Below are 27,616 nucleotides of genomic sequence, written 5' to 3' on the forward strand. Positions count from 1 at the left end.
CCAAGGTCCAATCCTGCCAAAGCAGAGCCTCCAGAATTATACTTTCTCCAGTCCAACCAGCAAGAAAGAAAGGCAGCGCGTATTCAGCTTTTTTTTCCCCAAATGCCTCTTATAAGAGATTGAGAGAGCCTTCTTAAGTTTCCCTAGAGTTTTAGCCATCCAAATCTACAAAGCACTTGTTCTTTTTAATGTATGCTCTTTTTAATTAAAAGGAAAGTGAGATGTTTAAGAAGCACCCCAAAAAAAATTCATATGAATAAACAGGAAAGCTGAGTCAAAGAACTAATTATACCTTGATACTTGCATTCTGCTGCTAGTAGGCAGAGCTTGGAGTCCTTGCTCTAATTGCCGTATGCTCCCTGTTTTAACAAAAGAGAAAAAGTCTTACACCACTTCATTTACCTGCTTTTGGTTGATGGCTATCAAGCCACACCTTCCAGTCTCAGCATCTCTTCCCAAAGACCCTGGTTCATATCATCTGATCCCTCCTACTCAGATTCCACATGTTTAGTGTTAAATACTGTTCCCTCGCTTCTGTCCAAATTATCACTGCTTCAAATTCTGTTGTCTCCTAGACTTATATTTTTGGATTTCTCATTGTCTTTTTTTTTTTAAACCAATAGTCATAAATTCTGTTGTGTTATTCAATAGACTTTGACTTAACTGATCCAACATTATTTATCATTGCCTTCCAGCCAAGTCTGGCCTTTTATACTTCCTTGAATGCTGTATTTATTTTATCTGTTGTCTTCTCCAGGGCTGGCACTACATTTATGCTATTACAGAGTAATATATCCTATACTTTCTTCTGGTCTAAACTCTTCCATCATGCTCCATGTTATAATCAAAGTTCACACAAGCCTTTTATTTTTCTGATTTTATAAGGCACATTTAGCTGGAATCTTTTGACCTGGCCCTTGGGCTTTATAGAATTCTTGTGTTTCCTAATCTGTTTACATCAGATTAGAAGATATTTATCAAATCATTGTCCTTTTGTTGTTACCAGGTCCAGTGCAGCTGGGTTTGTAACAGAAAACGTCCAAGGAGCCTCTTGAGCTTCTTACAGCATAGGGCAAGTCATACGTCAAGTATACACGTGACTGTAAACTAAAGTCAAATAAGATGTAAATTTGACATCTTGTCGTTCCATTTATACTAGAAACAAGGAGACAGCCTAGACTTCTCATTCTTCTGTATCTTTCACTACTTTCAACCTAGAATGAGCTACACTATAGATGTACAGTCCTCACAGACATATCAACACAGTCACACCAGTAACCCCGTGTGCTGAGTGCATGCTCTCTACCCGGCACTTGCATACCTTCTCTGTAATCCCCACAACCTTGCGAGGTAGGCGTTTCACATATGAAGAATCTGACTCTGAAAGAAGTTACATAACTTAATGTGCCTGCGCTAAGACAACCAGTAAGTGGCAGGGCCGAAGTTTATAGCCACTTATAAGTGAAAAGCCTGTGCACGATTCCCTCCTCATTACTACGCAACGCTGGAGTGTGGATACCTGTGTTATCACCTCAGATCCTTCTACAGATAACAGTCTTGAGAGTGTGTATATATGCTGCACTAGTCTAAAGATAAGGGTATTCTGAGATTTCTTAAAAAAAAAAAAAAAACTTTCCAAAGGCTTGAGGTTATCTGGGTTTATGCATGTTCTCAGCATCTCCTGCTAAAAATGCCCCAATTCCATCATTGCCTCATCAATTCATGCAGGGTCTACTTAAAGGATAGGAATAAAAATCAGCCCTTCATCAGCTTGGAGAAGGAGTAACAGACTGGCTTCAAGTCTGTAGGAACCTGTCTCTTATTAGATATCCATCCTGGCTTTTGTTCACACATAAGGTCATTAGATAGTATATCCTCCTTTCCATGTACAGGATTTTGCCTGCAAGATCCCATTAGTGCTAATGGGTCATTTTAACTTGCATCACCTCCAGGATCAAAAAGAGAAGCTGCATCTTTGATGAAGGGCTAATGCTGCATGGGGCTCAGGCCACTTAAGGGTTTCCTTTGCTCTCTTCATAGGCCAACCCACCAGGGGACTTCAGACCACCATCTACTATACGAAGAGTTTATAAAGACAGTATTAAGTGGTGGTGCTAAGTGCAGCCTCAGTAATGAAAACGAGAAGCATTCCCTACTTATAAATCACACTCTCATCCACCTTAGTGTAGGATTGAGGCTTGTATCCTGCACTACTTGTATCAATATTTTCTACTCTTTAATAACACAAGGGAAAGATTACTACTTCTTTTCAGTAATCTCTGAAAAGTTGTTCGGGCGCATATGTTTGCCAAGAGGAAAAAAACAGGATTGTTGCAGGAAGCGGGGAAAGGAAGGAAGGAAGCTTTTTAGAATTAGCTCTCACCGCGTGTTGCCTTAGCATTCTTCCTTTCTTGATTCCTTTCTACTGTGACCTCAGTCCATCAGGTGGCTGACAGTGTGTATTGAGTGCCCATTGTGCTTGTCCCCCAGTATGAGGCACTGGGGGAAAATGTGAAACAAAGAGAGACACAGTCTGTCTCTTCCAGGAGGTTACAATTGGAAAGAGGAAGGATGGTTAGCAAACATGTAGTGTCCCATACATAACTTTCAGTATGAGTTCTACCTCCAAAAAGCCCGAAGCAGTGCCGAGAATTCTTCACTTAACTCCCCTCTGTTCTCTAACACAACATCCATTAGGCCTGGAGGAGAGCTGAAATTTTCTAACAAATTCAGTTCAACAAATGAATGGAGGGAGCCTCTCCTTACATTGATGTGTGATGTGTAACAGTGTAAATCTCTGCCCAGAATCTCAGCTGTGCAAGAAAGGTAACTCTCTATTTTTCTATAACTCATCTTGGTTTCCAGTTTGAGTTCTGATTCTTTGAGTTAGTGAAAATGTAATCTCAGGCAATTTTAGCTTCCTTATTTCCCTGAGATTGCGTCTAAATTATTTGGGGGGGGGGCGACTTCACTGTACCAATCTTTGGGGAGATTACACAGGAGCTGGTCTCTAGTATTCTATATTCATAACTTAAGTGCCCACTAAATTGCCAGCATCATCATTCTCGTGTGCATGACCCATTAAGTCATTCTTTTTCTGTTTATTTCTGTGAAACTCTGGGAATTGTGGTGCTCCCATACCACAGCTGGAAAATGGGAAGTTCTGTGAGGCTAAGTTCCTAGCATGTCTAAATCTACCAGGCACTCATGTTTTCCCAAGGATTTCACTGTTGCCTCTGGGTTCTCTTGAGGAAGTGCACACTAATCAGTGTCATTCTCTAAACTTACCTAAAGTTTTGACCTCCACCGGGGCTCAGCCCTCAAATTAGAGCACGGTGTCTGCTTTTTGGTATTCATCGATAACGATGCTCACGTTTCTTTTCTTCCAGTTTTCTCTCCTGCTTGCCTCATGAGGGGCAGGAAAGATTTATTCTTCTCATGTAGTTGCCTGTATATTCTATCTCTTTCATTTCTTTAAGAGTCTTGGCTTTTAAGACTTAAATGCAGAAAGGTAATTTGGTATCTTTGGTTTTTGATTTTTATCCTTTCTCTGAGATAATGAAAACACAATGACTTTAAATTTAAATGAGGGGAAAAGACCATGGAGAAAAAGGAAATAGGGTGAAAAAAACAAGATATTTCAAAAATAGTATCCCATCTCAGATATAAACCATCCTATTCTTTAATATTAAGAATATAGTTAGTAGTCAAAGATGTTTTATTTAAGAGGGGAAGTAAACACATTCAGTCCCTTCCATACAAATTATGCAGGATCAGTGGCATCCTAGTGTAATATCTAGAGCTTTAGTTAATAGGTCAGAGACCTAAGTTCTCGGTTTCTAGGGCTAAATGACTTTAAGCAACTCACTTTACTCAGTACAATTCAGGACTGTTGTATCTGTGGTTTGATTTCAGCCTACTTAAAATCTACTAGGTTAGCTTATCACTGTTTCACAGATGCTGGCAGAAGACAGAAGCTTTCTGGGTCAGAGACCAAGAACTTTATTACTCATGATTCAACAAACAGGATGAGCATTCACTTGGGTATCAGTTCTCCTTTATCCCAAGTCCCATGAAGACAACACAGAGGGACCCAGAGAAACATTAGGAATGTAGGAGTTTTGTGTTACATTGGGGAAAAGGTATCAGGTGGTATGAAAGTTAGGATGGTTGAAATGAGAGAGAAAATTCAACTGACAATGAAAGGTCAGAAAAGTAGATAGCTCAATAGAGTATGTTAGCAGAGCTTTTAAACAGGAACATATATTATGGAATGTGGGGGTCACCCTCTATATCTTCTGCATTGATTGTTTACTAAAGTCAGTGAATTACATCTACTCAGTGCCATACAGATATGGCAAATAATCTTTGATAGGAAATGAAACATAATCAAACATGGATTGCAATATTTCTTTTAAGTAGTGGTCCATGAAGTTGGGAAATCTCACACCTAGAGACATGAAATGACAAAGCAGAGCAAAGTGTTCCATTAGAAACTGCAATAAAATTAGAAAAAAAAATAATAACTTGTTAACAGATCCCAGAGCAGCATAAAGAATTCAGTGGCATAAAACAAAATCTGAAAAAGGATGTACTATTCAGATATGTGCAGACTATTATGGGAGTCAGTTAGTGAATACGATAAGTACAAGTAAGGATAATGGTCTTAAGCCTAATATAAAAGATAATTGTGGGACCTAGAGAGAATTTGTTGAGCTTCTGATGAACTGAAAGACCCAGAGTTCTCTAAGCAGAAGGTTGACTGAGTATCTGCTTCCTATTTTACTGTAGTGGATAACTTCCTATATTTATTTTATCTCATTTAATTCTCATGAAAACCTATAGAACAGATTTTATCATTCGTATTTTAGAAATGAGATTTCTAATGATCAAAGAAACTGAAAAAAAAAAAAAGTTAAAAGCCGTAGAGTTGGTAAATAACCAGGCTTGGATTTCAGTGCAAGGATATGCAACTCCATGGCCCATATTCCTTTCACTTGGCTACCCTGTATTGAGCTTATTCAATTCTCTGTGGAAATAGCTTCTAGAAATGTCTTTGAGTGCTGATATATTACCCAAACACTTCTGTGTTTTACACTTATAGGAAGATATCTAATTATAAGTTGACTTTTTAAAATTAATTTAATGAAATATAAACCAAACTGTTTTTTTTTTTTTTTCTGACCTACTATATGTTTAAAGGAATGACAAGTTACTTTTGTGACCAAAACTTTGATCTTCCCACAGGTGACTTGTATATAGGAGGAGTGGCTAAAGAAACATACAAATCTTTGCCGAAACTTGTCCATGCCAAGGAGGGCTTTCAAGGCTGCTTGGCATCAGTTGATTTAAATGGACGACTTCCAGACCTCATCTCAGATGCTCTTTTCTGCAATGGACAGATTGAGAGAGGATGTGAAGGTACTAGATCTTTGTTAATCAAACTTTAAGTAATTCTAATTCCACCCATAAATAAGAACAAATCTCTCCAGTCAGCAAAATTTATTTCTGCCTACTGTTCAAGCCCCAACATAGGGCTTAGAAATCCTTATTTGTGTTTTTCACTTTTCATCCCATAAATCCTAAATTTTCTGGACTGTTTGCAAACCTACAATAAGGCCTTATGTAAGATGGGGGCTCTGTGTATGGATTTTGTTATTTTCTGCTCCTTTGTATTCTATAGTCTGCCTAATTAGTGTATTAATCAGTTCTGCAATGCCTGCTTTATAACATTAAATAGGTACCCTCTCTGGACTTAAAAAGTAGATTTGCTCCAGTAAGTGTCAATCAATTTGATACTGTTTGTTTCACATCTACATTCAGCAAGATATAACAGGACAATAAAGTAAAGTTACGCATTGTCACATCACTATTTGGTTTTTATCTACCTGGCACAAGTTTCTTCTGTATATTGTCAGTTTGTTTTAGCAAAAATTGGTTTCTTCTATTACCCAAGACTAATATTCCTTATTTGAGAAATGTGCTCAAGTATCTTTCTGTTCTTTTGTGCTCTCTATCAGACTAAGATCTGTAGGAGTACTTTTTGATTGCTACTTTCATTTTAGATAATTTTCATTTCAACACCTCAGATTATTTGAGCCAATTCTCCCTCCAGAAATGTAATTTAATCACATTATCCTGAAGTTGGGGGCTCTGAATGTGTTGCTGCTTCTCCTTTAATGTTGAAAACAGTTTGGGTTATTTTGAAAATTTTAGATTCATAAGGAAATTTCATATGGGAGAGGCAAAGAAAGACATGCGAATTCCTATCCCCCAGGAGATTATGAATCATCTCTTCTTGGCCAAAATAATGCCATTAGATTTAGCAATTACCTAAGTATGTGGAGGGTTTTTTTATTTGAAAATACATTTTTTTTTTCTCTTGGTGATATATATTCCTCTGAAAAGTCAGGTGAAATTCAAACTGTGTTTTAATCCTGCCAGAAGATAATGCTATTTAATAGAAGCCTCTGTTGAATTTTTTTAATGTTATTGCTATATTTATTTTCTTTATTTCAATTTTGGTATAACACTTGTAAAACAAAGAGAAACTGTTTTCTCCGTTTACCAAAGGAAACACGATCATTAAGTGAATAATCCCTTCTACTGCGTGGATATAAGAATGTGGTTCATAACTTGGATTTTTGGAGATGATCTAACCAGTGAGAATATGTACATTAAAAAAAGGGAAAAAAATACTACAAACTCCTGACAGTATTTTTTTTTTTTTTTAAAAAAAGGCCTTTTTACAAGTTGCTTGGTAAATGACTTCTCACCTACAAGGAGATGTTAGGAGCAGACAGACATGTTCACAGCTAAACACCCACAAGATGGAAAACCAAACGCACACACATGACCCCCCACCACGGGCACATAGGTGATGTGTGTGGGTGGGTAGAAGGGAAAACTAACGAAAGGAAGCTGTACTAAGAAAAGAATATTTGCAGAAATGATACTTGGTTTTATTTTCTAACATAATTTATTAAGCATCTTGGTTAAGATGATTATACATCCTCTTGGGTAACAAACTACTATTTGAACATTTGAAATCGTTCAGTAGGTTATGACCTTGGTTCCTTCCTTACCTTATCTAGGATGTTTTAATATCTGAGTTTTAATAATTCTTAGCTCTTTTTAACCCCCTTTTTTTTATTCTTAGAATGTTACCATGTCCCTGCCTTTCTGCATTGACACTTCCCTGATTTTTCCATTCCAACATCAAGATTAACAACTTTTAATTTATGATTATTTCTGTCCTCTACAATTCCTAAGAATAATCTCAGTTATACCTGTCATAGGTGTAATTGATGAGGTACATATGTTTTTAGGATTAATGATCAAATTCTAGACGATTGATCAATTCTCTCTCTAAAGATAGTTGTCTCATGGAGTTTTAAATCCAAATCACATTGGAATCACCTTTTATATTACTAGAAATACTATAAATGTGACAAAAACCAAATGATATCTTTCAAGATTTTCCCTCATTCCTATCCAACAAGACCCATGAATCTCCAAGCCCCTTTCATGTAAAAAGTTTGTGGTCTTTCCTAATAACCACTTGCTGCCTTCCATTTTTAACTAATTTGCATTGGCTAATAGCTGCTTATAACACACTAGCGAGGGGAGGAAGCTTGCCTTGTCCAAGTCCCTTCAGATGAATGTTTCTACAAACTTGAACCAGTATCAGAATCCCCTGGAGGATTGTCAAAACCCAAATTACAGAACACTACCCCCAGGGCGGCTACTTCAGCAGGACCCTAAAATTTATGTTTTTAACATGTTCTTACAATGATGCTGTTACTATTTTTTCAAGGGCCACATTTTGAAAATCACTGATAGGGTAGCATTTTCCTGCTTGAGTAAGAGAAAATAGAGACTGGTAATCCACCAGTAATCAGGCTTAGTTAAGCTCAATACCGAGTCAAGATAACTTTCGTACATAAATTCAAGGGGAAAAATTAATTCAGACACTCTTTGCATAGTTTCCTACTATTCAGCCCCAGAACTATTATAATAAGTTACAGAAATACTTAATTATTAAAGCTACCATTGATTTAGCACTGGTGACAATAAGTTTACATATGCTTTTTCATTGAATCCTCAAAACTCTGTAAATTGGTAGTGCTGACTTTTTTTAGATGAGTAAATTGAGCCTCAGAGATGTAAGGTGACCTTCCTAAGGTCACACAGCTCGTACATGGATGATGGAAGCTTTGAACCCAAGTTTACCATACTTGAAAGTCCAGGCATCAAAACACTTTCCTCTCTTGCTTCTTTGGTTTCCAGAGATTTTAGTTTTACCTTCACTTCTTTTCTTTTTCAGACATATCCATATACTTAACCACTTAATACAAATGTCCTTGTGGTTTGTTCCCAATTTTATTCAGTGATAAAATAAAAGAACATTACATAACTAAAGGGAAAATAAATTCAGGGCTTTGTCTTGCGCAAATGCCTGTCAATGTTTAAATGTTGTTCTTAGAAGGTGAGTATTTTGAAAAATGTGTCTCGTCAGGCATTGGCATACATTCTCTTGTAATACATGAATATAAAAAGACTGTTGTGATAATGAAAAGATAATAATAATAAAGCATGTCTTTATGCTCACATAAAGGTTTGGCAGGTACTCTGAGTTGCTGCTCTAGCATATGGGCACGTTCATCTTCAGGATTGTAGTTCTACCATTTTTAGAATTTAGTATATGTTGCAATTGTGTCTCTGATAATTTTTACAGAAATAAAAGTAAAAACGATAATCTGGCTCTTCATCTGTTCCTGTTCCTGCTCTTACCTTCTGGGCAAGTAAGGGAGCAGCCTCGGATTGATAACCAGCCCCCGACCCACACGGGGCGTGCACCATTCCCTGCTCCTCTGCTTGTCTCAGGAGAGAATGTGCAAAGGAGTATTGCTTTAAGAGTTGTTTGTTGTTTTGTTTTGTTTTTCCAAACAATAATTATTTTCAGTCTCTAATGTCATGGGATAAAGATCCTTAGACCACTTACCTCTCACAGATTGGAGGAACCGCCAAAACTAAGCAGCTTAGTGGTTCTTAGTTCTTTGGTGAGATAGGTGAGGAAAACGGTGGCCTCCATTCAGGGCTTCCAGGCCTGGGAAATTATTATTAATAATAACAACCATTATCGTCATTGCCATTAGTATACCTATTATTGCTGTTATTACATAATTAGTTCTTACAATGTTATGGTTTCTCAATTTGTGAAAACTCACATAGGTTAGGCTAAATTCAATAACTTTCTATGAGGAATACCTTTACTGAGAAAATTGTAATAGAAATACCGTTGTAGCAAGCATGTTTAAAAAGACATTTTACGAAAATGTCAGTTTACACAAAGGCTAGTTACAGGTAGTTCTCATTTATTCACTAAAGCAGTTACCTCACAGGCTCTCAGTGTTAATAGAATCTAATTGGGCCAGTATCATTTTTATATTTCTGTAAAACCTATAAAGTTGTGTTGACTAGGAAATATCTTCAGTGTTCTACTCTAAAACTATTTAGATGGAGGGCTTTCCCTTTTAAACCTTCCCTAAGATAGTCCTTATTAGTGAAGTTCTATTGTAATAAATATTCACAGGGCAGTTTAGAAGAGTTGAAGGGAATTCTGAAGGTGGGGAAGATGCTGACAAAACTCTGAAACTCTTAAGTGGTATAGGCCCAGCCTGGTAAGAACAAAGATAAACATTCCACACTGAAAGTTTGTAGAGGGATTTGTTTTTTTTTTTAAGTGGAATGGTATTGCAGTCTGCTTCTTCCATCCCTTACTTGTCTCATCTGCCCTGAATGATATATATAGTACATTTTGATAGTTTGGTGTCACTCTCAAGTCCAGCTGTTGGCAGTGAATGGCTGGCATCACAGTTTCAAGCCTTAATTGCAATAGCAAGATAAAAAGATGTAGAGGGAAAGAGAAATGGAAAGGGATCATTGGTCTGCTAATGACCATGGTCTACACTGTATGTGCACATGACAAATGGTGTCACATGCTCCAAATAAGCAATGTGATCACTTTGGTAATGCATTCATATGTATCCAAGAGAGGAAAAAATACAAAAGCTCTTTTGATTTCTTCCATTACATGTCATCGGCTCAATTAATCATTATACACACACACACACACACACACACACACACACACACACACATATAGTAAAATTCTAGTAAATTACCGCTTTCTCATTTTTGGCTTCTCTTAAGATTTATGGCTGTTAGTATTAATTTGTTTGCTCTACATAGCATTTTTTTCTCCCCCCTTTACAACAGCATGCTTTTTGAATCTGAACGTTCTTCTGTTTGCCCCATTTTGGTATTGCTTACTAACATTTAATATATTTTGCTTTTTTTTTTTTTTATTTTGCTGACAAAGTTGCATTGATGAAAGCTGACTTGCAAGGTAGATAGCCCTGTGTGTAAAAAACAAGACTGAAACCCCCTAATACACAGTGGAAACCCCAAAATAACATTTTCTTTTACATTTTTGCAGTAACTGTTGTTTGGGTTCAGATTTAATTTTTCCCCTTCTTGAACATTGTGCAAGAAACCTCATTTTATAGCATAGTTTGCATAAAGGCTTTCAGTCTTGAATATGTTTGTATAGTGATTGCCTCTAGTGCTTTGATCATCTTTTTTTTTTTTTTTAGTTCTTTCTCAGTGTTCTAGTTATTCTTTAGAAATAGACTAGAATTCTTTTTACTCGTGTGTTAAATGGGGCATGTCATTTATACAGACTTTTTCATTTTATGTTTAACTGCATGAATTGTTAAAGCATGTGAATTGATACTTGCCAACATACCTATCTAAAACACCCAACAACCATAACTTTATCCATAGTTTGTGCAGGGAAACTTCTGGAAACTTCTAGGGTATTTTTGCATAACTCTTTTCAGTTACTTTGCCAATCTTTATCTCAATTTCATGAAGCTCTAATCTCCATTCTCATGGTGTCTCTGTTCATTGGTCAGAAGTTAAGGAGATCCATGCATTTTTCTAAAATCCAAATGGTGATAGAGAATTACTGATGATGGAATGAGATTACTTGCTACCATGATCATACTAGAAGCTCTGTGCTTGCTTTTACTATTTGTTGTTTACTATTATAATGTATTCTGTCCTATATTTGAAACTTCAGAAAACCTTCCTATTACAGCTTCTCTGTTGCTAATTCAGGTGTGTGAACTAGAACTTTCAACACTGGTTTGGACATGTAATTTGAGATGTTGGCAACTACTATATGTGACCTAGCTCATGTACAAAACACTTGTAGTTTTTTTTTTTTTAAAGAACCCAAGTTTCTTTTGGGTTATTTTTGCAGGACCCAGCACAACCTGTCAAGAGGACTCCTGTTCTAATCAAGGCGTGTGCTTACAGCAATGGGATGGCTTCAGCTGTGACTGTAGCATGACTTCCTTCAGTGGGCCACTCTGCAATGACCGTAAGTGCCTCTCTGAGTAAGGACTCAGATGGTCATCATTGCTTCCAGTTACTGTGTGATGCCCAGAGTCTAAAACTGGGAGTCTTTGTATTATCTGTAAGTTAAAATGTCATAGTGAGAAGAAGCAGTTATTTCTACAGAAAGGGCATTTTTGAAATACTAAAGGATTAATCAAGGATGCCATTAGCTAAATCCTGTGATGATGGTGAGCCTTTGGTTTGCAACTGTTGACTGTAATTTTTTGAATTGCTAATGGTCACCTTGTTGAAAATATCTTTTTTCATTTCCTACATATGACAATCCTCCCCTGGTTTTCAAAAGAGATTTCTTATTGCTTTCTATTAAATAATATTTAATTCCAGAAGATTATATGTTGAGGGCTGTAATTTTCGTGAAAGGTGACATGTCTCATTATGCCTCTCTTTCTATATCTTTTTAAACCCATATCTGCCTTTTGCTTTAAAAAAACAATGTTTAAACTTTGTCCTTCAAGTACTTTCTCTTATATTCTAGCCGCTTGTAGATTTTTTTTTTCCCTTTAGTCTCACAATATAAGCATGACTCAGAAACACAGCATTCATATTATGTCATGGAATATCTGTTAGTGCCTAATCTATATGGTAGCAGTGAGAATTTTAAGACTGAATTAACTGGTATATAAGATAAAGTCCTGTTTCTTAACTTTCAAATAGATCATGCTTTACAGCAATGCATCAGCATGGTAAAAGCATTTTCTACAAAACAACAAATTCCACTATATTAAGAACATTTTTCTGACAAAGCTTCCTGCTTGTGAAACACAGTGCATAATTTATATTATAAATGGTACAACATTTAAGGAAAAGCTCTAGGATGGAGGATCCAGTGATTGAAGTTTTGGGCTTTGGGACAAAGGCTGGGCTTGAGTATGGATTAAAAGGAAGATTAGAGTTTGTTCACTTTGACCTTTGTCTGTTTGAGACTCTATTTACTCCAGTACGTATGTGTATGGCAATGTTGAAGATGAGATCAAACTAAAATATTCTAATTGAACTGAGTTTAGGAATATGGTACAACTCACTAGCTATTTTCAGAATTTCTCTTCCAAAACATTGAATACAGGTATAACGAGCAATTATTACAAAGTAAAATATTGGAAGAGACCAGTAAAAATCACACTACCACAGATGGTGAAATATTTTGTCTCCATCCTACCAGCAACATCTTCCATAGAATTACAGCAAACTTGAAGCATGAACATGTATTCAAACCATCATACATTTGCACAAACAATAACCCCAGTTGGAGTTCTATAAATAATCTTAAATGAAGGCTCAGTAAATACTTTATGTACTTCCATGTACCTAAAGCAAAAAAAATAAAAAAACCTTATATATGCTTTTAATATATGTACATATATATCCTGAATAGTAACTTCCTGCCCCATGGAAAATAACATAAATTTATTTTCAAGGACAACCAGAAGACTGATAATTTGTTATGATTTTATTATGGTAAATTTTTAATCCTGAATATGATCCTGACAGATGTATAACTACATGTGGTAGCTGAGAGAGTTTTTATTGCATGAAAATATTTTCCATTTTGCTAAAGAAATTTCTCTGCCAAACTTTGCTTAATCTAAGTTTCCATGTTTTATAAAATAGTTGCCATTTGGTTGTGTCAGATTGTGTATTCTCATATACCAGTTGAGTTTGAAGAATATAATTTTCTGTGCGTATTTACTAGACATCTCCTAACGGAACATCAAGATCCTACCTTAAGTATCATGCTGTCTTCACATCATTTTTACAGAAAATTATTTGAATGCTGTTCTTGGGTGATAGTAGTGGTGATGATAATGATAAGGCTATTTGTTATTTTCTTGTAAATAAGGTAAATGTCATTCAATAAATGTGTCTCCTGATATGCCTCTTGCACAAATCAGCATTAAAATTACTTTGGAGGGCTCTCAGAATACATACATTTTGATTAAATCATTACCTCTTAATGGGTTTTCTGGAAGTGGGAAATGGTTTCTTGGTTTGTGCATGGAGTTTTGGTGGTAAGGATATGTAGGTATAAATCAGTATTTCAAAGCAAATCTTATTTTCATATCAACTTTAATTTGTAGAAAGTGCAACAGTGACTGTTACCTTTGTTAAAAGGTAAACTGAAGCATATTAAAAAATTTTAAGAGTTTATTTGGGCAAAAACTGATTCAAATCGGGTAGCATCCAATCTAGCTGATATAAAGAAGTTCCAAGGAGCTGTACGAAATGAAAGAATTATAGGCAGAAGGGGGCAGGGACAAGGAAGCTATACTATACAAAAAAAAAGCAGGCTGGTTACTGAAAAGTTACTTTGCTTTAGGGTATGGCAGGGGTCTGTGAGGCAGGTTACTTAACTATTGCTGATCGGGAGATTCCTGATTGACTGGTTTATGGGAGAGCCAAAACTGTAATTAAATTAAGTCTTGGTTTGGAGACATGGGGCTTAGCATAAATGACTCCATTCTGGGCCTGTTGTCTTTTTCTTTCTTTCTTTCTTTCTTTCTTTCTTTTTTTTTTTTTTAATACCTTGAAGACATGCCATTGATATGGCAATAAGAATAGGATGCCGTATTTTCTTCAGTTGTTAAATTCATTAAAATAAGCTTTATTTTTCTGCATCTCCCTATTTTTCTGAGTTGCACAAAGAGAAATAATGTGATTCCTGGGATTTTCACAAACTTCTTTTCTATATAGAGGTTGACTTTTTTTTTTTAATGAAGCCATTTAGGACAGTTCATTTCTTAATGAAATTTCCATCTGTAGCTTAGGTATTTATCCATAAATTCTGTGACAGCAGTCTTCAACTGCATAGAAAACAAAACAAACAAACAAAGGAAAATGAAATAAAGTATTTTAAAAGAGGAAAGAACACACCACATTGCAAATAAGACACATTCTCTCTGAAATAGACCTTCGGAATATCATCTCTCTGATAAATTTCCCAGAGTGGGTTAGAGTAACTAGAAAAGTTTATTTATGTTAGCCTGGAGATATAATTAACAATGAGAAGATGGGAATACTTTTTAGCTTGTAAGTATAATCTTGGGTAAATCATACTAATTAATACACTTAAAGGAATCTTTCAAAAAAGAGGCACTTATGCAAAATGATGCCAAAGGCTACTTTTAAAGAAAAGTGCTTGTGAAACCCTTTTACCCCCTAGAAAATTGCCATGTAAATGACCTACTCACTGAGAAAAGCAAGTGCTGTGTGTATGTGTGATTCTTCCATACCATGACTATATTTTAGGTCCCTAATATTATTTGGGGGTGGTGCTTATTGTAGTCATTTCCTGGTTAAGTTTCCCATTTCTTATCCCTTTCTCCTCTAATCTGTCCTAGGCCTCCTTACCGGTTTTGTTGTTTCTTCCTATTCTCCCTAGTTTAAATATCACCAGCTCTTCCTGGTTGTCCTAACCATAGGCAGTATTTTTCCTCCAATGACTGCTGTAGAACTTTGTTGATGCTGTTTTATCAGCCGTCATTATTTAGGTTTGGTCTTATCTACCTGTAAAACTTAAGACTATATGCTTCTCCCAGGCAATATTTTTTTTTGTCTGATAAGCCCAGTGTTTTGCCCATCATGATACATATAATTGGTAATAATAGTGACTTACTAAATCCATGCTAACTAGATGCATGAATCTTGCATAAGGGTTTCTAGTACATCTTCAGTGGTTAACAATACTCTCCAAATTCATCAGTTTGGAGTTCATGAACCTCTGTGGTCTGACCCTAGCTTTCATTTTCATCCTTATCTGTTGCAGAACCTTGTCCATATGGCATCTTAGTGCCAATTAACTTACTTAAGGCTTTCTGAACAACATTATACTTTCCCAATTTCCTCACCATTGCTTATGCTAATCTATTCTCCTGGGGAATGCTCTCATTCCACCTGGAATGAATTCCTTTCACTATATCTGTTTGATGAAATGTAATTTCATTTTCAATCTCTACTTAACTGTTTCGTCCCATGGAAACTTCTCTAGTCCTGGGAGCTGGGCCTTAGCTTTCCCCTCTTCTGAAATCTTAGAGTAAAGGTCTTTTTAACATACCATATATTGTAGCTTTTTGTGAACTTTTTCTTGGGTATAACCACTTACTTAGTGCTTGCTATGTGCCACGCCTGTGCTAAGAGTTTACATTCACTGTATAAAAATCAACATATCACTTATTCATGCTTGCACATGCGTGTGTGCACACACACACACACACCCCTTCATCAAACCATTGTGCTGTACAGTAATCCTTTTTCTGCTTTCACCCTGTCGTACAGAATAGAATGTAATTATATTAGCTAATTTAATGTCAGGTTGGAGAAGATGAATAAGGCTATGATCACATGGAAAATAGTGAGCATAATAACATTGTCACATTACATTACTACAGAATTGTTGTGTGCCAAATTACAGTTCAGCTTCAATGGTGTCTGTTACCATAAGGGAATAATACATCATAGTACTGTTATGTTGGTGCTAGGAGGGTATGGTTCCTGCCATTAAAAGACTATTTTCAGAATTCTAAATTTGCTAGAAGAAAATCTTTCTGATAGGAATTTATCATATCTTTTGTGTGAGAATTAGAAATGTTCACTGAAACAAGATTTGACTGTGACTTGTTACCATGACATTTAAAAATATCTTCAGCTTTGTTTCTTACCTTTTTGTTGTTTGACAAGAGAATCCAATATCCAGTATTTGAGCATCAGTATTAGAACTACAGGAAATGAATCATAACACGTATAAAAATAACTGAATCAAAGTCACATTATTTCTGTCCCATTTAGAGTTGCCAGTAGTATTAAGCTGTGAGCTGATTTGTTGCCAGTACCATTTAGGGATGAATAAAATTTAGCAATTAGCTATGTCCACAACCAGATCCTCACTGTGAGTATGATGAATCTTATTAACCTTGAATCATTCAAGCATTTCTAAATGGCAGTCTTTAAGTTGTTTAAGGCATTTCATAGCAGTATTTACAGATAATGCCACAGAAAATTATCTATGGGGAAACAGGTTCAGACCTATCTTAGGCTAAACCATAAAGAATTAAAATATTGTTCATACTGATCAGAAAATGCAATAAAAGAAAGCAAAGCATCATATATGATAGAGTCTTCTATTTAATATAAATTTATCTTCTTGTTGGTAATAGACATCATAAAAGTAAATACAGAATCACAGATCTGTACCTCTGAAACAAATAATGCAATATATGTTAAGAAAAAAAGAAAGAAGAAGATAGCAGGAGGGGAAGAATGAAGGGGGTGGAAATCGGAGGGAGAGATGAACCATGAGAGACGATGGACTCTGAGAAACAAACTGAGGGTTCTAGAGGGGAGGCGGGTGGGGGGATGGGTTAGCCTGGTGATGGGTATTAGAGAGGGCACGTTCTGCATGGAGCACTGGGCGTTACGCACAAACAATGAATCATGGAGCTACATCAAAAACTCATGATGTAATGTATGGTGATTAACATAACAATAAAAAATTTAAAGAAAACAAAGTAAATACAGAAAAGAAAGACTTGGTCTTTTCATATTGCAATTAAGCAGTTAAATGACAGTTTTTAAGCTTTATCTATATAAGAAAACTCGAGGAGAAGAACCCCAAAGTGTGGTAAGCACTGCTATATTTGAATTACCCAGATTAGTCCCCTGTATTGTTCATCAGGTAAATGATCCATGACTCTGAATAGCTTTTGATTCTATGTAAATGGTGCCAGTTTGACCCCAGAAGTCAAGAAGGAAGGCCCAGTTGAATTCTTCCCCCTGCAAATACTCTCTAATTTTTCTGGCTCACTTAATATTCTAACTGTGTAGACCTTCATTTCGCTCTTATGCTATTGCTCCTCATTGCGAGGCTTAGATAACTCTAGAGGTGGCCTTTGGTGCTTGCATTACTGGGCTAATACCGTCTTATCCCACCAGAGCCCAACTAGACTCAGGCTCCATTACGAGAAGATTGTGCCAGTCACCTTGGTTAACTATCCTCAAGGGATTACAACGCTTTCAGTTCTCACGAGATGATACTTCAAAGAGTTCTATGACCCTAGTCTGTGTGTGAATGATTATTCTTTCTCTGTGAGTATATCGTGCTCAGGTTTCTCACTTTGCTTTCCAGCTTTGGCATCACAGCTGGTGCAGGGGCCAGCTTAGGGTGGGCAGACTGTCTGAATCTAAGGTATGAATTTTTGAAACTTGAGGCCTTTAGATTTACTTTTACTTTTTAAAAAGGGCTTTTTACCTCACCAGAACTGAGGCACGGAAAGCCCTTGTGAACAAAATGAAGATTAATCACGGTGAATTCTCAGAATCCTGTTTAATACTAAATAAGTATCAATGGTAAATAATTTAGTATCCGTTTATTAATCAAGAAGGTGTGTGAAGAAAGTAAATGTTGAATAATTCTCCAACTTTATAGAATCAGATTATCATTGGCATGTTTTTATTTATTTTATTCTTTCTCTAAATTTTTATTTAAATTCTAGTTAGTTAACATATAGTGTAATATTGGTTTAAGAAGTAGAATTTAGTGACTCATCACTTACATACAACACCCAGTGCTCATCACAACAGGTGCCCTCCTTAATCCCCATCACCCATTTAACTCATGCCCCCCACCTCCCCTCCAGTAGTCCTTAGTTTGTTCTCCATAGTTAAGAGTCTGTTTCTTGGTTTGCTCCCTTTCCCCCCACCATGTTCCTTTTTTTTTTTTTTTTTCTTAAAATCCACATATGAGTGAAATCAAATGGTATTTGTCTTTCTCTGACTGGCTTATTTCACTTAGCATTATACTCTCTAGCTCCATCCACATTGTTGCAAATGGCAAGATACCATTCTTTTTTATGGCTAAGTAATATTCCATCATATATAATCATATATATGAATGAATCATATGAATATATGATGGACATTTGGGCTCTTTTCATAATTTGGCTGTTTTGATAATGCTGCTATGAACTTCAGGGTGCATGTATCCCTTTGAATTAGTATTTTTGTGTCCTTTGGATAAATGCCCAGTAGTACAGTTGCTGGATTGTAGAGTAGTTCTATTTTTAACTTTTTGAGGAACCTCCATATTGTTTTTCAGAGTGGTTGCCCCAGTTTGCAGTCCCACCAACAGTGTGAGAGGGTTCCCCTTTCTCCACAACCTCTCCAACATTTGTTGTTTCTTGCCTTGTCAGTTTTTGCCATTCTGACAGGTGTGAGGTGATATCTCACTGTAGTTTTGATTTGTATTTCCCTGATGATGGGTGATGTTGAGCATCTTTTCATGTGTTTTTAGGTCATCTGTATGTCTTCTTTGGAAAAGTGTCTATTCATGTCTTCTGCCCATTTTTTAACTGGATTATTTATTTATTTTTTTTTAGGGATTGAGTTTGATAAGTTCTTTATAGATTTTGGATACTAACCTTTTATCAGACATGTCATTTGCAAATAACTTCTCCCATTCTGTAGGTTGCCTTGCAGTTTTGCTGATTGTTTCCTTCGCTGCACAGAAGCTTTTTATCTTGATGAAGGCCCAGTAGTTTACTTTTGCTTTAGTTTCCTTTGCCTCAGGAGACATATTTAGTAAGAAGTTGCTATGGCCTATGTCAAAGATGTTCCTGCCTATGTTCTCCTCTAGGATTTTGATGGTTTCCTGTCTCATATTTAGGCCTTTCATCCATTTTGAATTTGTTTTTGTGTATGATGTAAGAAACTGGTCCAGTTCTTTCTTTTGCATGTGGCTTTCCAGTTTTCCCACCACCATTTGTTGAAGAGACTGTCATGTGTTATGTTTTTAAAGAAGGTGTATAAGATCAAAAGTAGTTTAGACTTTGTGAAATACTTTATTTTAAAAGAATACAATTATGATTGAATTTGGAAGGAAGTGGTTAGATTGGGCAAGTTATTTATATACTCTGTCACTGTGGGTATCCCTAGCTAGTGCATAAGAAGGACTACAAAATATTTTAATGTACATCACACCAACATATTTTAATGCTAATGACATAATTAACAGGTATTATATGTATACAGTTTACATTTTATAAACTTTACATTTCAGACTTCAAAAAATCTTATTTTCAATTTACAAATGAGGATATTGAGGTATGGTTTGCACAGACTAAAATGGCTAATGATTTGCACAGACAGATATGAATGTAGGTCTGTCTAACTCGAAGCTCATATTCTTACTTGCACCCATAATTCCTTTCAAAGAGGGATAGATTCAGTGTAGATGGTGTTGAAATTTCCCAGATAGAAAATTCCTATAGAAGTTAGTAATGACTGACAGCCCCGCAGATTTTTTTTTCCATCTTCATCTCACTCTTGATTTTTATATTTAAATATTAAGCATTATGTTGCAGGAAATATGCCCCTCCCCTCAACTGCTCAGTTGCCACTTCTAAAGATGAGTTAAAAATTGTACCTGTCTAAGTCACGTACTATCATTAACTTCCAGGTCTGTTATAGAATGGTACTGATTGTGAAAGAAAGTTGGGGATTTTCTCTGATTTTTCTTTGAAAGCTTGAGTTGATAATTGAAATGATAATTTAATCGTTGATATGAAATCAGGTGAAATATTTCCGTAGATTCTCCTGCTTGAATCGGATTCACGGTGTATGTTGTGGGGAACAAGCAGGTAAGATTCAGAATTGTGCTGACCAGTGAATGCACACTGAGTGTTTTGTTGTGTTGATTATATCTCAGTTTCCTCTTTATATAGCTGTTGAGGAAAAAAGAAGAACAACAAAAAAATGAAGTCAGAGATTAGCAGTCCAGTCTTTGAAAGTTTTTAGAGGACACATGGGGGAGAATTTGCATGAAGCCCACACCATCAAAAGTCACTGGGGGATTAATAGTACAGACCAAGGGCCCCTTGTATTTGTCGAGAAGGGAAAGAAAGCCCAAGGAAAATGTGTAGTGTCCAGAAAAAGGTCGTGATAAAAATAACATTGTGCTTGCATTTCGGAGTAATTCTAGTCATAAAGAAAAAAATATTACTGTGAAGAAAATGCGCCTTTACCAGTGATCCTTTTTCCTTCCCTGAACAAAGCATTCTGTGTCTTTAATGAGATTTACTATAGCAATTAAAAAGTGTAGGATTCTTTTATGGGGAGGAATTATGGTCTCCTCTGCAGCTCAGTGCTGTTATACATTGTTACTTCTCTGGTAGCATTCTTCAGGAGCATAAAGTACAAGGATGATCTGTTAGCTCTGGGTATTATGGAGTGTATGATTTTAATGACCCTAATGATCTAAATTCACATCTCTCAGAAAATGGCCTGTAGAGCCTGAGGCTTAATCTCCCCAGGATTTGGTGAGATAGGAAGGTACAAAGGCGTTTCTTAACTTGAAATGATTTTAGAATGAAACAAGTTTCATAAAAGGATGAGCTGATACAGAAGGATGTTAAAAAAAAAAATGGGTCGCGAGCAAGGAGGAGGCTGCTTTTGACGGGGACAGAGGAAACTGTGTTCGCGTAGGTGTGAACACTTCTTATAAATATATAACATATGACCCTTTAGGGAGAGAAACAGATGGAATATGTAGCGGAAAATAAAGAATACATTTTGCTTGGTTTCTTCATGGGAATGGCACAGAGTATATTTTGATATTTGGCTTCTCCCATTGGAAAGCTTTCAAAGGCCTCATCTGGATTACAGCAGCTCAAGGCAGTACTGACATTGGGAATGGTGCTGGATAAAAGCAGACCTTTGGATATGTTTGCAAAGCTTCTTTAGGTCATGACATGATGCATTAATTACCCCAGCCACGTTTCCATGTCAAAAACCTGTTGGTCACCTCACATGCCCAATAGGAGGAGTCTAGAATTGAGGATCTACATTCTTGCAAACATCCTACCCTCAGAGTAATACAGTGTTGCTAGCACTGTAGGGTTCATCTTCCATGACATCCATCATGAATCCACTCTCCTAGGTCCTATTCAGGGCAAGTGCTCCATTTTACTAAATTAAAAACAGAAAAGAATCAGAAATACCATTTCCTCTCAGCCGCAGGAGACATCACAGAAGTAATTAAACTGGATTTTGGTGTGTCGGGCACATTCCTTTTATTGACAGTGACAATAATTTTCTAAATCAAAACCTGGAAGCACTTTCAGTGTTGTTGAAGTGCAAAAGATAAAAACTTAAGGTTCTAAAAATCAAATCAGTCTGTGGAGTGCAGTATGAGAGTCTGCTGTGTGAGTCATGAATGCAACCTGTCTTCTGGAGTTCAGTGCCCACAAGCTATATGAGGAGGATGATTTTGTTTTTAGCTTAGTCCCTGCAAACTGTATTGCTATAAAACCAAATGGAGTAGGTCTTTAATACGAGTTATTATTTGTGATTTCAAGGTCACCTGGAAATTCCAGTCTCCCTAACCCCAGTATTTCCTTTTCTGATGTTGTTAGGTTTTATTGATATCCGTTGTCTTGGCATTCTTGCATTCCTTCATTCATCATTTAAGTTTCTCCACATCTTGCTCAACAAACACAGCTGTACAGTATGCTTTATCTCTTATATGCCCAGCCATTCGCTCTGTGATACAGATACGTACAAACAGTATAGTCAGTGAATGCTCTCTTTGCCTTCATCTCTGATGAATGACTGACTCCCTCATCTGGATGGTTCTCCTCAACTTCCACTCTGCCCAGGAAAATTCAGACCCAGCTCAAATCAAGTTCATCCAGAGTCAGTCTCCAATTAGTAAGTGATTTCTTCTGCTTCTGAGTCCCCAAATGTTTACTGTCTAACAGGCATGGGTTTTGTTATTTTTTAATGTGTATCTACCTTTATTCCCTAGTTATATTTTATATCCTATTCTTCTATTTTTGATATTATTTCTCACAGGCCTAGCCTATTATAATGCTCAGTAATATTTGAAGATTAGTGTTTTGAAACCTCCATTAGTTACCTGATTTTTTAAAGACCTTATTTTTTTAGAGCAGGTTTAGGTTCACAAAATATTAAGAGGGAGGTACAGAGATTTCCCACATGCCTCCTGTCCCCACGCATACATCACCGCCCCCATCAACATTGCTCACCAGGGTGGTACATTTGTTACAATTGAGGAACCTACACTGACACATTGTAATCACCTAGAGTCCATAATTTACAAATTAACTGATGTGTGCACCCATCCCTACAGTTCTTTTTAATATATATATATATTTTACATACCATCTCCCAGGGTAAGGTATTATGTTTTATCACATTACTGTAAATGCATTTTTCATTATTTTTATTCCTGATGGTAAAGACCCATGTGGAATTAGAGTCTTATGTAGCTAGAAAGAAAGTGCTTTAAGTAAAGATCTGTGTGTATTTGTCAGGGGGAATGTGGGTGAGTGTGTGCGCATGTGCGTGCCCACATACTGTGGGAGAGGGATTTAGAAACATGACATTCTATTTTCTTCAAATTCTGCTTAAGTCTGCTTTGTACATTACATTAAATTTAACAAATTCTGGGACTTCAGGGTTTTCAAGGTAACTATTTTTTGTTCAGTTTACTTTTTTCTCATTAATTAGCCGATACCAGCAGGAATGATCACATCATTATGAAATGCTACACTGCTTATGTGATCTTTTTTATAAGCTTTAATAAAATTTTGCTATATTGGGGTATTTTTCTAGCAGTAATGTAAGCTCTCTTGGGGGAAAATAATACTATTTCTCTTATAGCAATCACTTGGGTGCCCTGATTTAGTCCACCAGTGTCCTTGAAGAATTCTCTCAGTGTTGCCTTTGCACCAGCTCTAGAAGAGCCAAATGCCCATTTGGTGTTACATGGATGGAACTAAGAATCTTCTTATTGTTTTTTCTTTTTCCATATTAAATATGATGAAGATAGCATTTGTATATACAACTGTACCAATTACAAGAGGCTTACTTGGCCTAAGTGTTCTGGGTCAATATTTTAAGTGAATTTGTCTAAAATCAATTTAATAGGATGGTGAGTATTCTCTACTTCTCAATCTACCTAAACCATAGTAGGTCTGCCAAGTCTAGATTGACAGCATCAGAAATAGAACTTGCTTGCTGTTAGAAAGATTGAGAAAAAACTTTAAAAAGTAATTTCCAAGAATACTAGATTTTGTCTACCTTAATCAAAAAGGACATAGTAAAATGATGGGGCTGGACTGTCAGTTGTTCCCAAACTGTCATTCCTGGACTAGCAGTGTTCACATAACCTATGAATTTGTTAGAAATACCCATTGTTATATTCAAGACCTCCTGAATTAGCAAGTGTGGGGTGGGTCCCAGAAATATGTATTTTTGGAGCCTCTGGATGATTCTGATACTCACCCGGGTTTGAGAACTATTAGACTAGATGATCTCTAAGGTCATCTTCTTAGTTCTGTGCTTTCCAGATAAAGTAAAACTTTATTTAATGAAATAAAGGAAGTTCTGCCTAGGAATTTTTATAAGTAAAACATTATAACTAGATTTATGAAATGGTTTCAACACAACCTTGAATGTTTCTTACATAGCAGTTTAGAAGAAATAACACAAATTTTCATTTTGATTATCAGCCTCCTCAGTTGGCTGGCAATCTTAAGAATGTTTGAAAAGTTCCCATTCACACTATTCATGCTGTGAAAAATCTAGTTCAAGGCAAAATTTCCCCTGAAGTATGAGCATGACTAAACCCAAGTACACATCCCTCTGTGCTTATCCTGAGAAGTTCTTTGGAATAATACTCTGATAATTGGTATAGATTGGTAAATAAAGTATTATTCTTACCTGCAAAAGAACTGTAACCTGGAAGAAATTTGAGTCAACTGAGCCACTGTCAAAAATGCCCCTCACAAAAAATGCCACTTATAGAAGATAATATATTATTCCTTTTTCATTCCCTAAAACATTCCACATTGCTACCTATCCCTTACCACCTGCTAAATGAATGTGATCTCAGTTCACTAGGAATTCCCCAGATAGTTTATCTTTACTCACATAGAATGATCAATATGTGACAACTCTTCAGCTGGGATCCCAGTATGTGACCTTGAGCAACTCACGAGGTTTGTGAGCCCCAGTTTCCTCATTATAAAATAAAAAGTCTAGTTCGCCCCATCTTCAAGGTTGCTAGAGCTCCAAGGGTCTGTGATCCATTGTCCCTATATTCTTTACTTTCTTTTCCTCAACCCTAGACCTATTTTTACTCATGTTTAAGGCTCTTCTAAACACAGCCTACAGCTCAGTCTCACCACACTTATCTTAAACTGTATTTTAGCCAAAGACCTTTCCTGCCAAATCCTATAAAAAGGAAGAACTTGGAAAAAGAAATCTGATTAATGGGCTGTCTTTCTCTTTGAGAAAGGAAACTTTGAATTAATCCTGAAACACAAGGCAAAGACTTCAGCTATTTGTTTCTTTCATGTTGGTATTGCTATTTATTAATAGCTCCTTTCAAATATCGATATCACATTTGTTTTGAGCTGAAAATTTTACTAGTGTAAGGATCATTCCTGTGTCCTCACTTAGCTAAATGTTAAGTGTAATTATTATTGGTACTTAAATAAGTGCTTTTGGGTGATTTAAAAAACTCAGTAATGTAAGTAAGGGTGCATAATTGTTAATATGATCTGGAATACAACTACTAATTGAGCATCTAGTGTGCTGAGTTTTTTACATTGATTTTTCTTTTCCTCTTTATACCATCCTTGCATAATAAGGGTACTGGCATCTATTTTACAAAAGCTGTATCTAAGGTGAAGAAGTGTGCCCATGTTCACATGTTAATTGGAATAAGAATTCAGCCTTGTCTCACTTAAAACTCTATAGTCTGCTGTCCAGAGATTGCATCATGCAGTCTCTCAATATTGAATAAAATAGTCAAATTGAGAGGATTTCTGTGCATTCTTTACTTCCATTTCAAATATTTTAGAACACACACAAGATGAATTAATATACGCAGATGTCCTCAGTATAACAAATTGTAAAGTTGAGGAAGAACTGATACAGAGCAAGTTTAATCCTATTTTCCTTTTAAGTCACTCTCCAGCAGGCCTATATCCTATATTGATACCTAGTAATACATGTGACCAGCACACCTGTAAAACTTTATAAAGGCTGCAGCTTCAAAGAGAAAACCTTTGTTAAAAAAAAAAAGAGAGAGAGAGAAAACCTTTGTATACCTTCAGTGAATGACCAGACTCTAAGAGTAACACATTTTATGATGTAGAATATTGAACATTCTGAATAACCCAGGAAAATACAGTTTTCTCTATTTAAAGATAGAGAAATTTGGAATGTTGTTGACAAAAAATTCACAAAATGATAAGCATGTGATTTTTCCAAGTTAGCAGTTTTGTAGTCTAAAGTTTTGGTGTGTCAGGAGGAAATAAGGATCATCTTTACAGTGGGGCTAAACTTTCATGAGGTTTGCTCTTTCACTTATGCTTTTTACACTTCCTAACAAATAATTTCCTTTTGCTAAAAACTATTATGATTTAATTTTAGTGAATCCTGTCTCTGGCTGATACTAAACACTGTGTAGGAGACTTTAATACCTCTGCTTCTGGCCTAGAACATGGCTGGTAGGAAGTAAGAAATGGTATGAAAACATCGTTCCAGGGGCGCCTGGGTGGTGTAGTCAGTTAAGTGTCTGACTCTTGTTTTTTTTCTTGTTTTTTTTTTTCCTGACTCTTGGTTTTGGCTCAGGTTGTGATATCAGGGTGGTGAGACTGAGCCCCACGTCAGGCTTCACGCTGGGCAGGCGTCAGCATGCGTCTCTCTCTCTCCCTTTCCCTCTGCCCCTCCCCGCCCCCGCCAATAAGTAAATAAATGTTTTATTTTAAAAAAAGGGGGAGGGGGAGGGAGAAAGAAAACATCATTCCACCTTCCAAGAGTCGTTTGTGCAAAAACAGGAAGGCTTTGTGCTTAAGACTCTCCTGCAGATTAGGAATATATTTACAGAGTCAATCCAAATCTGAGACTGTTAATAATTGTGCATTTACTATGCAAAGCACTGTGAGAAATAGGGAAAATGAAATGATTGGGTCCCTGTCCCCCCAAAAGTTTTCATTTTAGTTGGGAGAATGATTCCCAAGACCCAGGGTGGCAGAGAGTTTTGTCTGCGTTTTTCTATGACCTATCACAGGTGCTTACAACAGTACACAATACTTGGTATGTGCTCAATAAATATTTCTAGAATGAATAAAATGCATTCTTTGCTAATAAGATAACTAGTAATTTAAGTGCTCATTGTGTGATGAAAACAGTTGTATGTGAATTCGGAGGAGAGGATAAGCACTGTAGTGGGCTGGCTAAGTAGAAAGATGGGAGTGAGCTGGACCTTAACTGGACAGAGAGAGGCGGGGAAAGCACTTCACACAAGGGAAATAATATGAGCAAAGTCAAGTCTGTAGATAAAATATTCACAGATCCAAATACATCTATTGAGTACCTTCTATAACATTAAATACTCTGCATGGGGCCTCCTGGGTGGCTCAGTCATTTGAGCATCTGCCTTTGGCTCAGGTCATGGTCCTGAAGTCCTGGGATCGAGCCCCGAGTCGGGCTCCCCGCTCGGTGGGAAGTCTGCTTCTCCCTCTGACCCTCCCCCCACCTCATGCTTACTCTCTCTCTCAAATAAGTACATAAATAAATAAAATCTTTAAAAAAAATAAATACTCTGTTAGGATCTGTGTATACAGAAATAAACGAGTCTGTGGGTGCAGTACAAAGATAACAGACGGGAGGGAAACAGATTTGCATTCTCACTGCCACACAGCACCTCTAGGGCCATAGCCAAGTGGATTAATGTATCTGAGACTCAACTTCTTCATCTGTAAAATGAGGACATGATTACAGATTTTGCCGGGTTGTTTTGACAGCTAAAGGTTATAGACGGTAAGATGCTTACTGTACCCCCAAACTGGTCAGCGTTCTGTAATTGGTATCTGATATAATGCTGTCTTCGTGTTTGCTTTCAAGGAGCTCATAGATAAGAGGAAATGGCTGGCATGTGTACAGATGATTACAGTTTAAGAAATGCTTTAATACTTCGCTTTGCAAATGTGGTCTGAGGACCAGCAGCACCTGCAATCACATTAGGGATGCAAACTCACAGACCTTCTTCCCACCTACTACACACCTACTGAATCAGAATCTGCATTTAACAAGATGCCAATTGATTCAT

The 27,616-nt window shown here is 36.5% G+C and overlaps 1 protein-coding gene across 18 annotated transcripts in view; it reads left to right on the plus strand.

The window, feature by feature from the left end:
• NRXN1 (neurexin 1) overlaps nucleotides 1–27,616 on the plus strand; it is a 1,133,502-nt gene that overhangs the window by 580,355 nt on the left and 525,531 nt on the right. For all 18 annotated transcript variants that reach the window (XM_073897720.1, XM_025868729.2, XM_073897726.1 and 15 more), the window contains 2 exons: nucleotides 5,248–5,421; nucleotides 11,330–11,449. In XM_073897720.1, coding sequence (XP_073753821.1) covers nucleotides 5,248–5,421; nucleotides 11,330–11,449 — 294 coding nt within the window. The remainder of the gene's footprint in view (nucleotides 1–5,247; nucleotides 5,422–11,329; nucleotides 11,450–27,616) is intronic.

This window comes from Callorhinus ursinus, unplaced genomic scaffold, assembly GCF_003265705.2.
Source record: "Callorhinus ursinus isolate GAN/ISIS: 27379988/994484 unplaced genomic scaffold, GSC_fseal_2.0 scaffold10, whole genome shotgun sequence".
Lineage (NCBI taxonomy): Eukaryota > Metazoa > Chordata > Mammalia > Carnivora > Otariidae > Callorhinus > Callorhinus ursinus.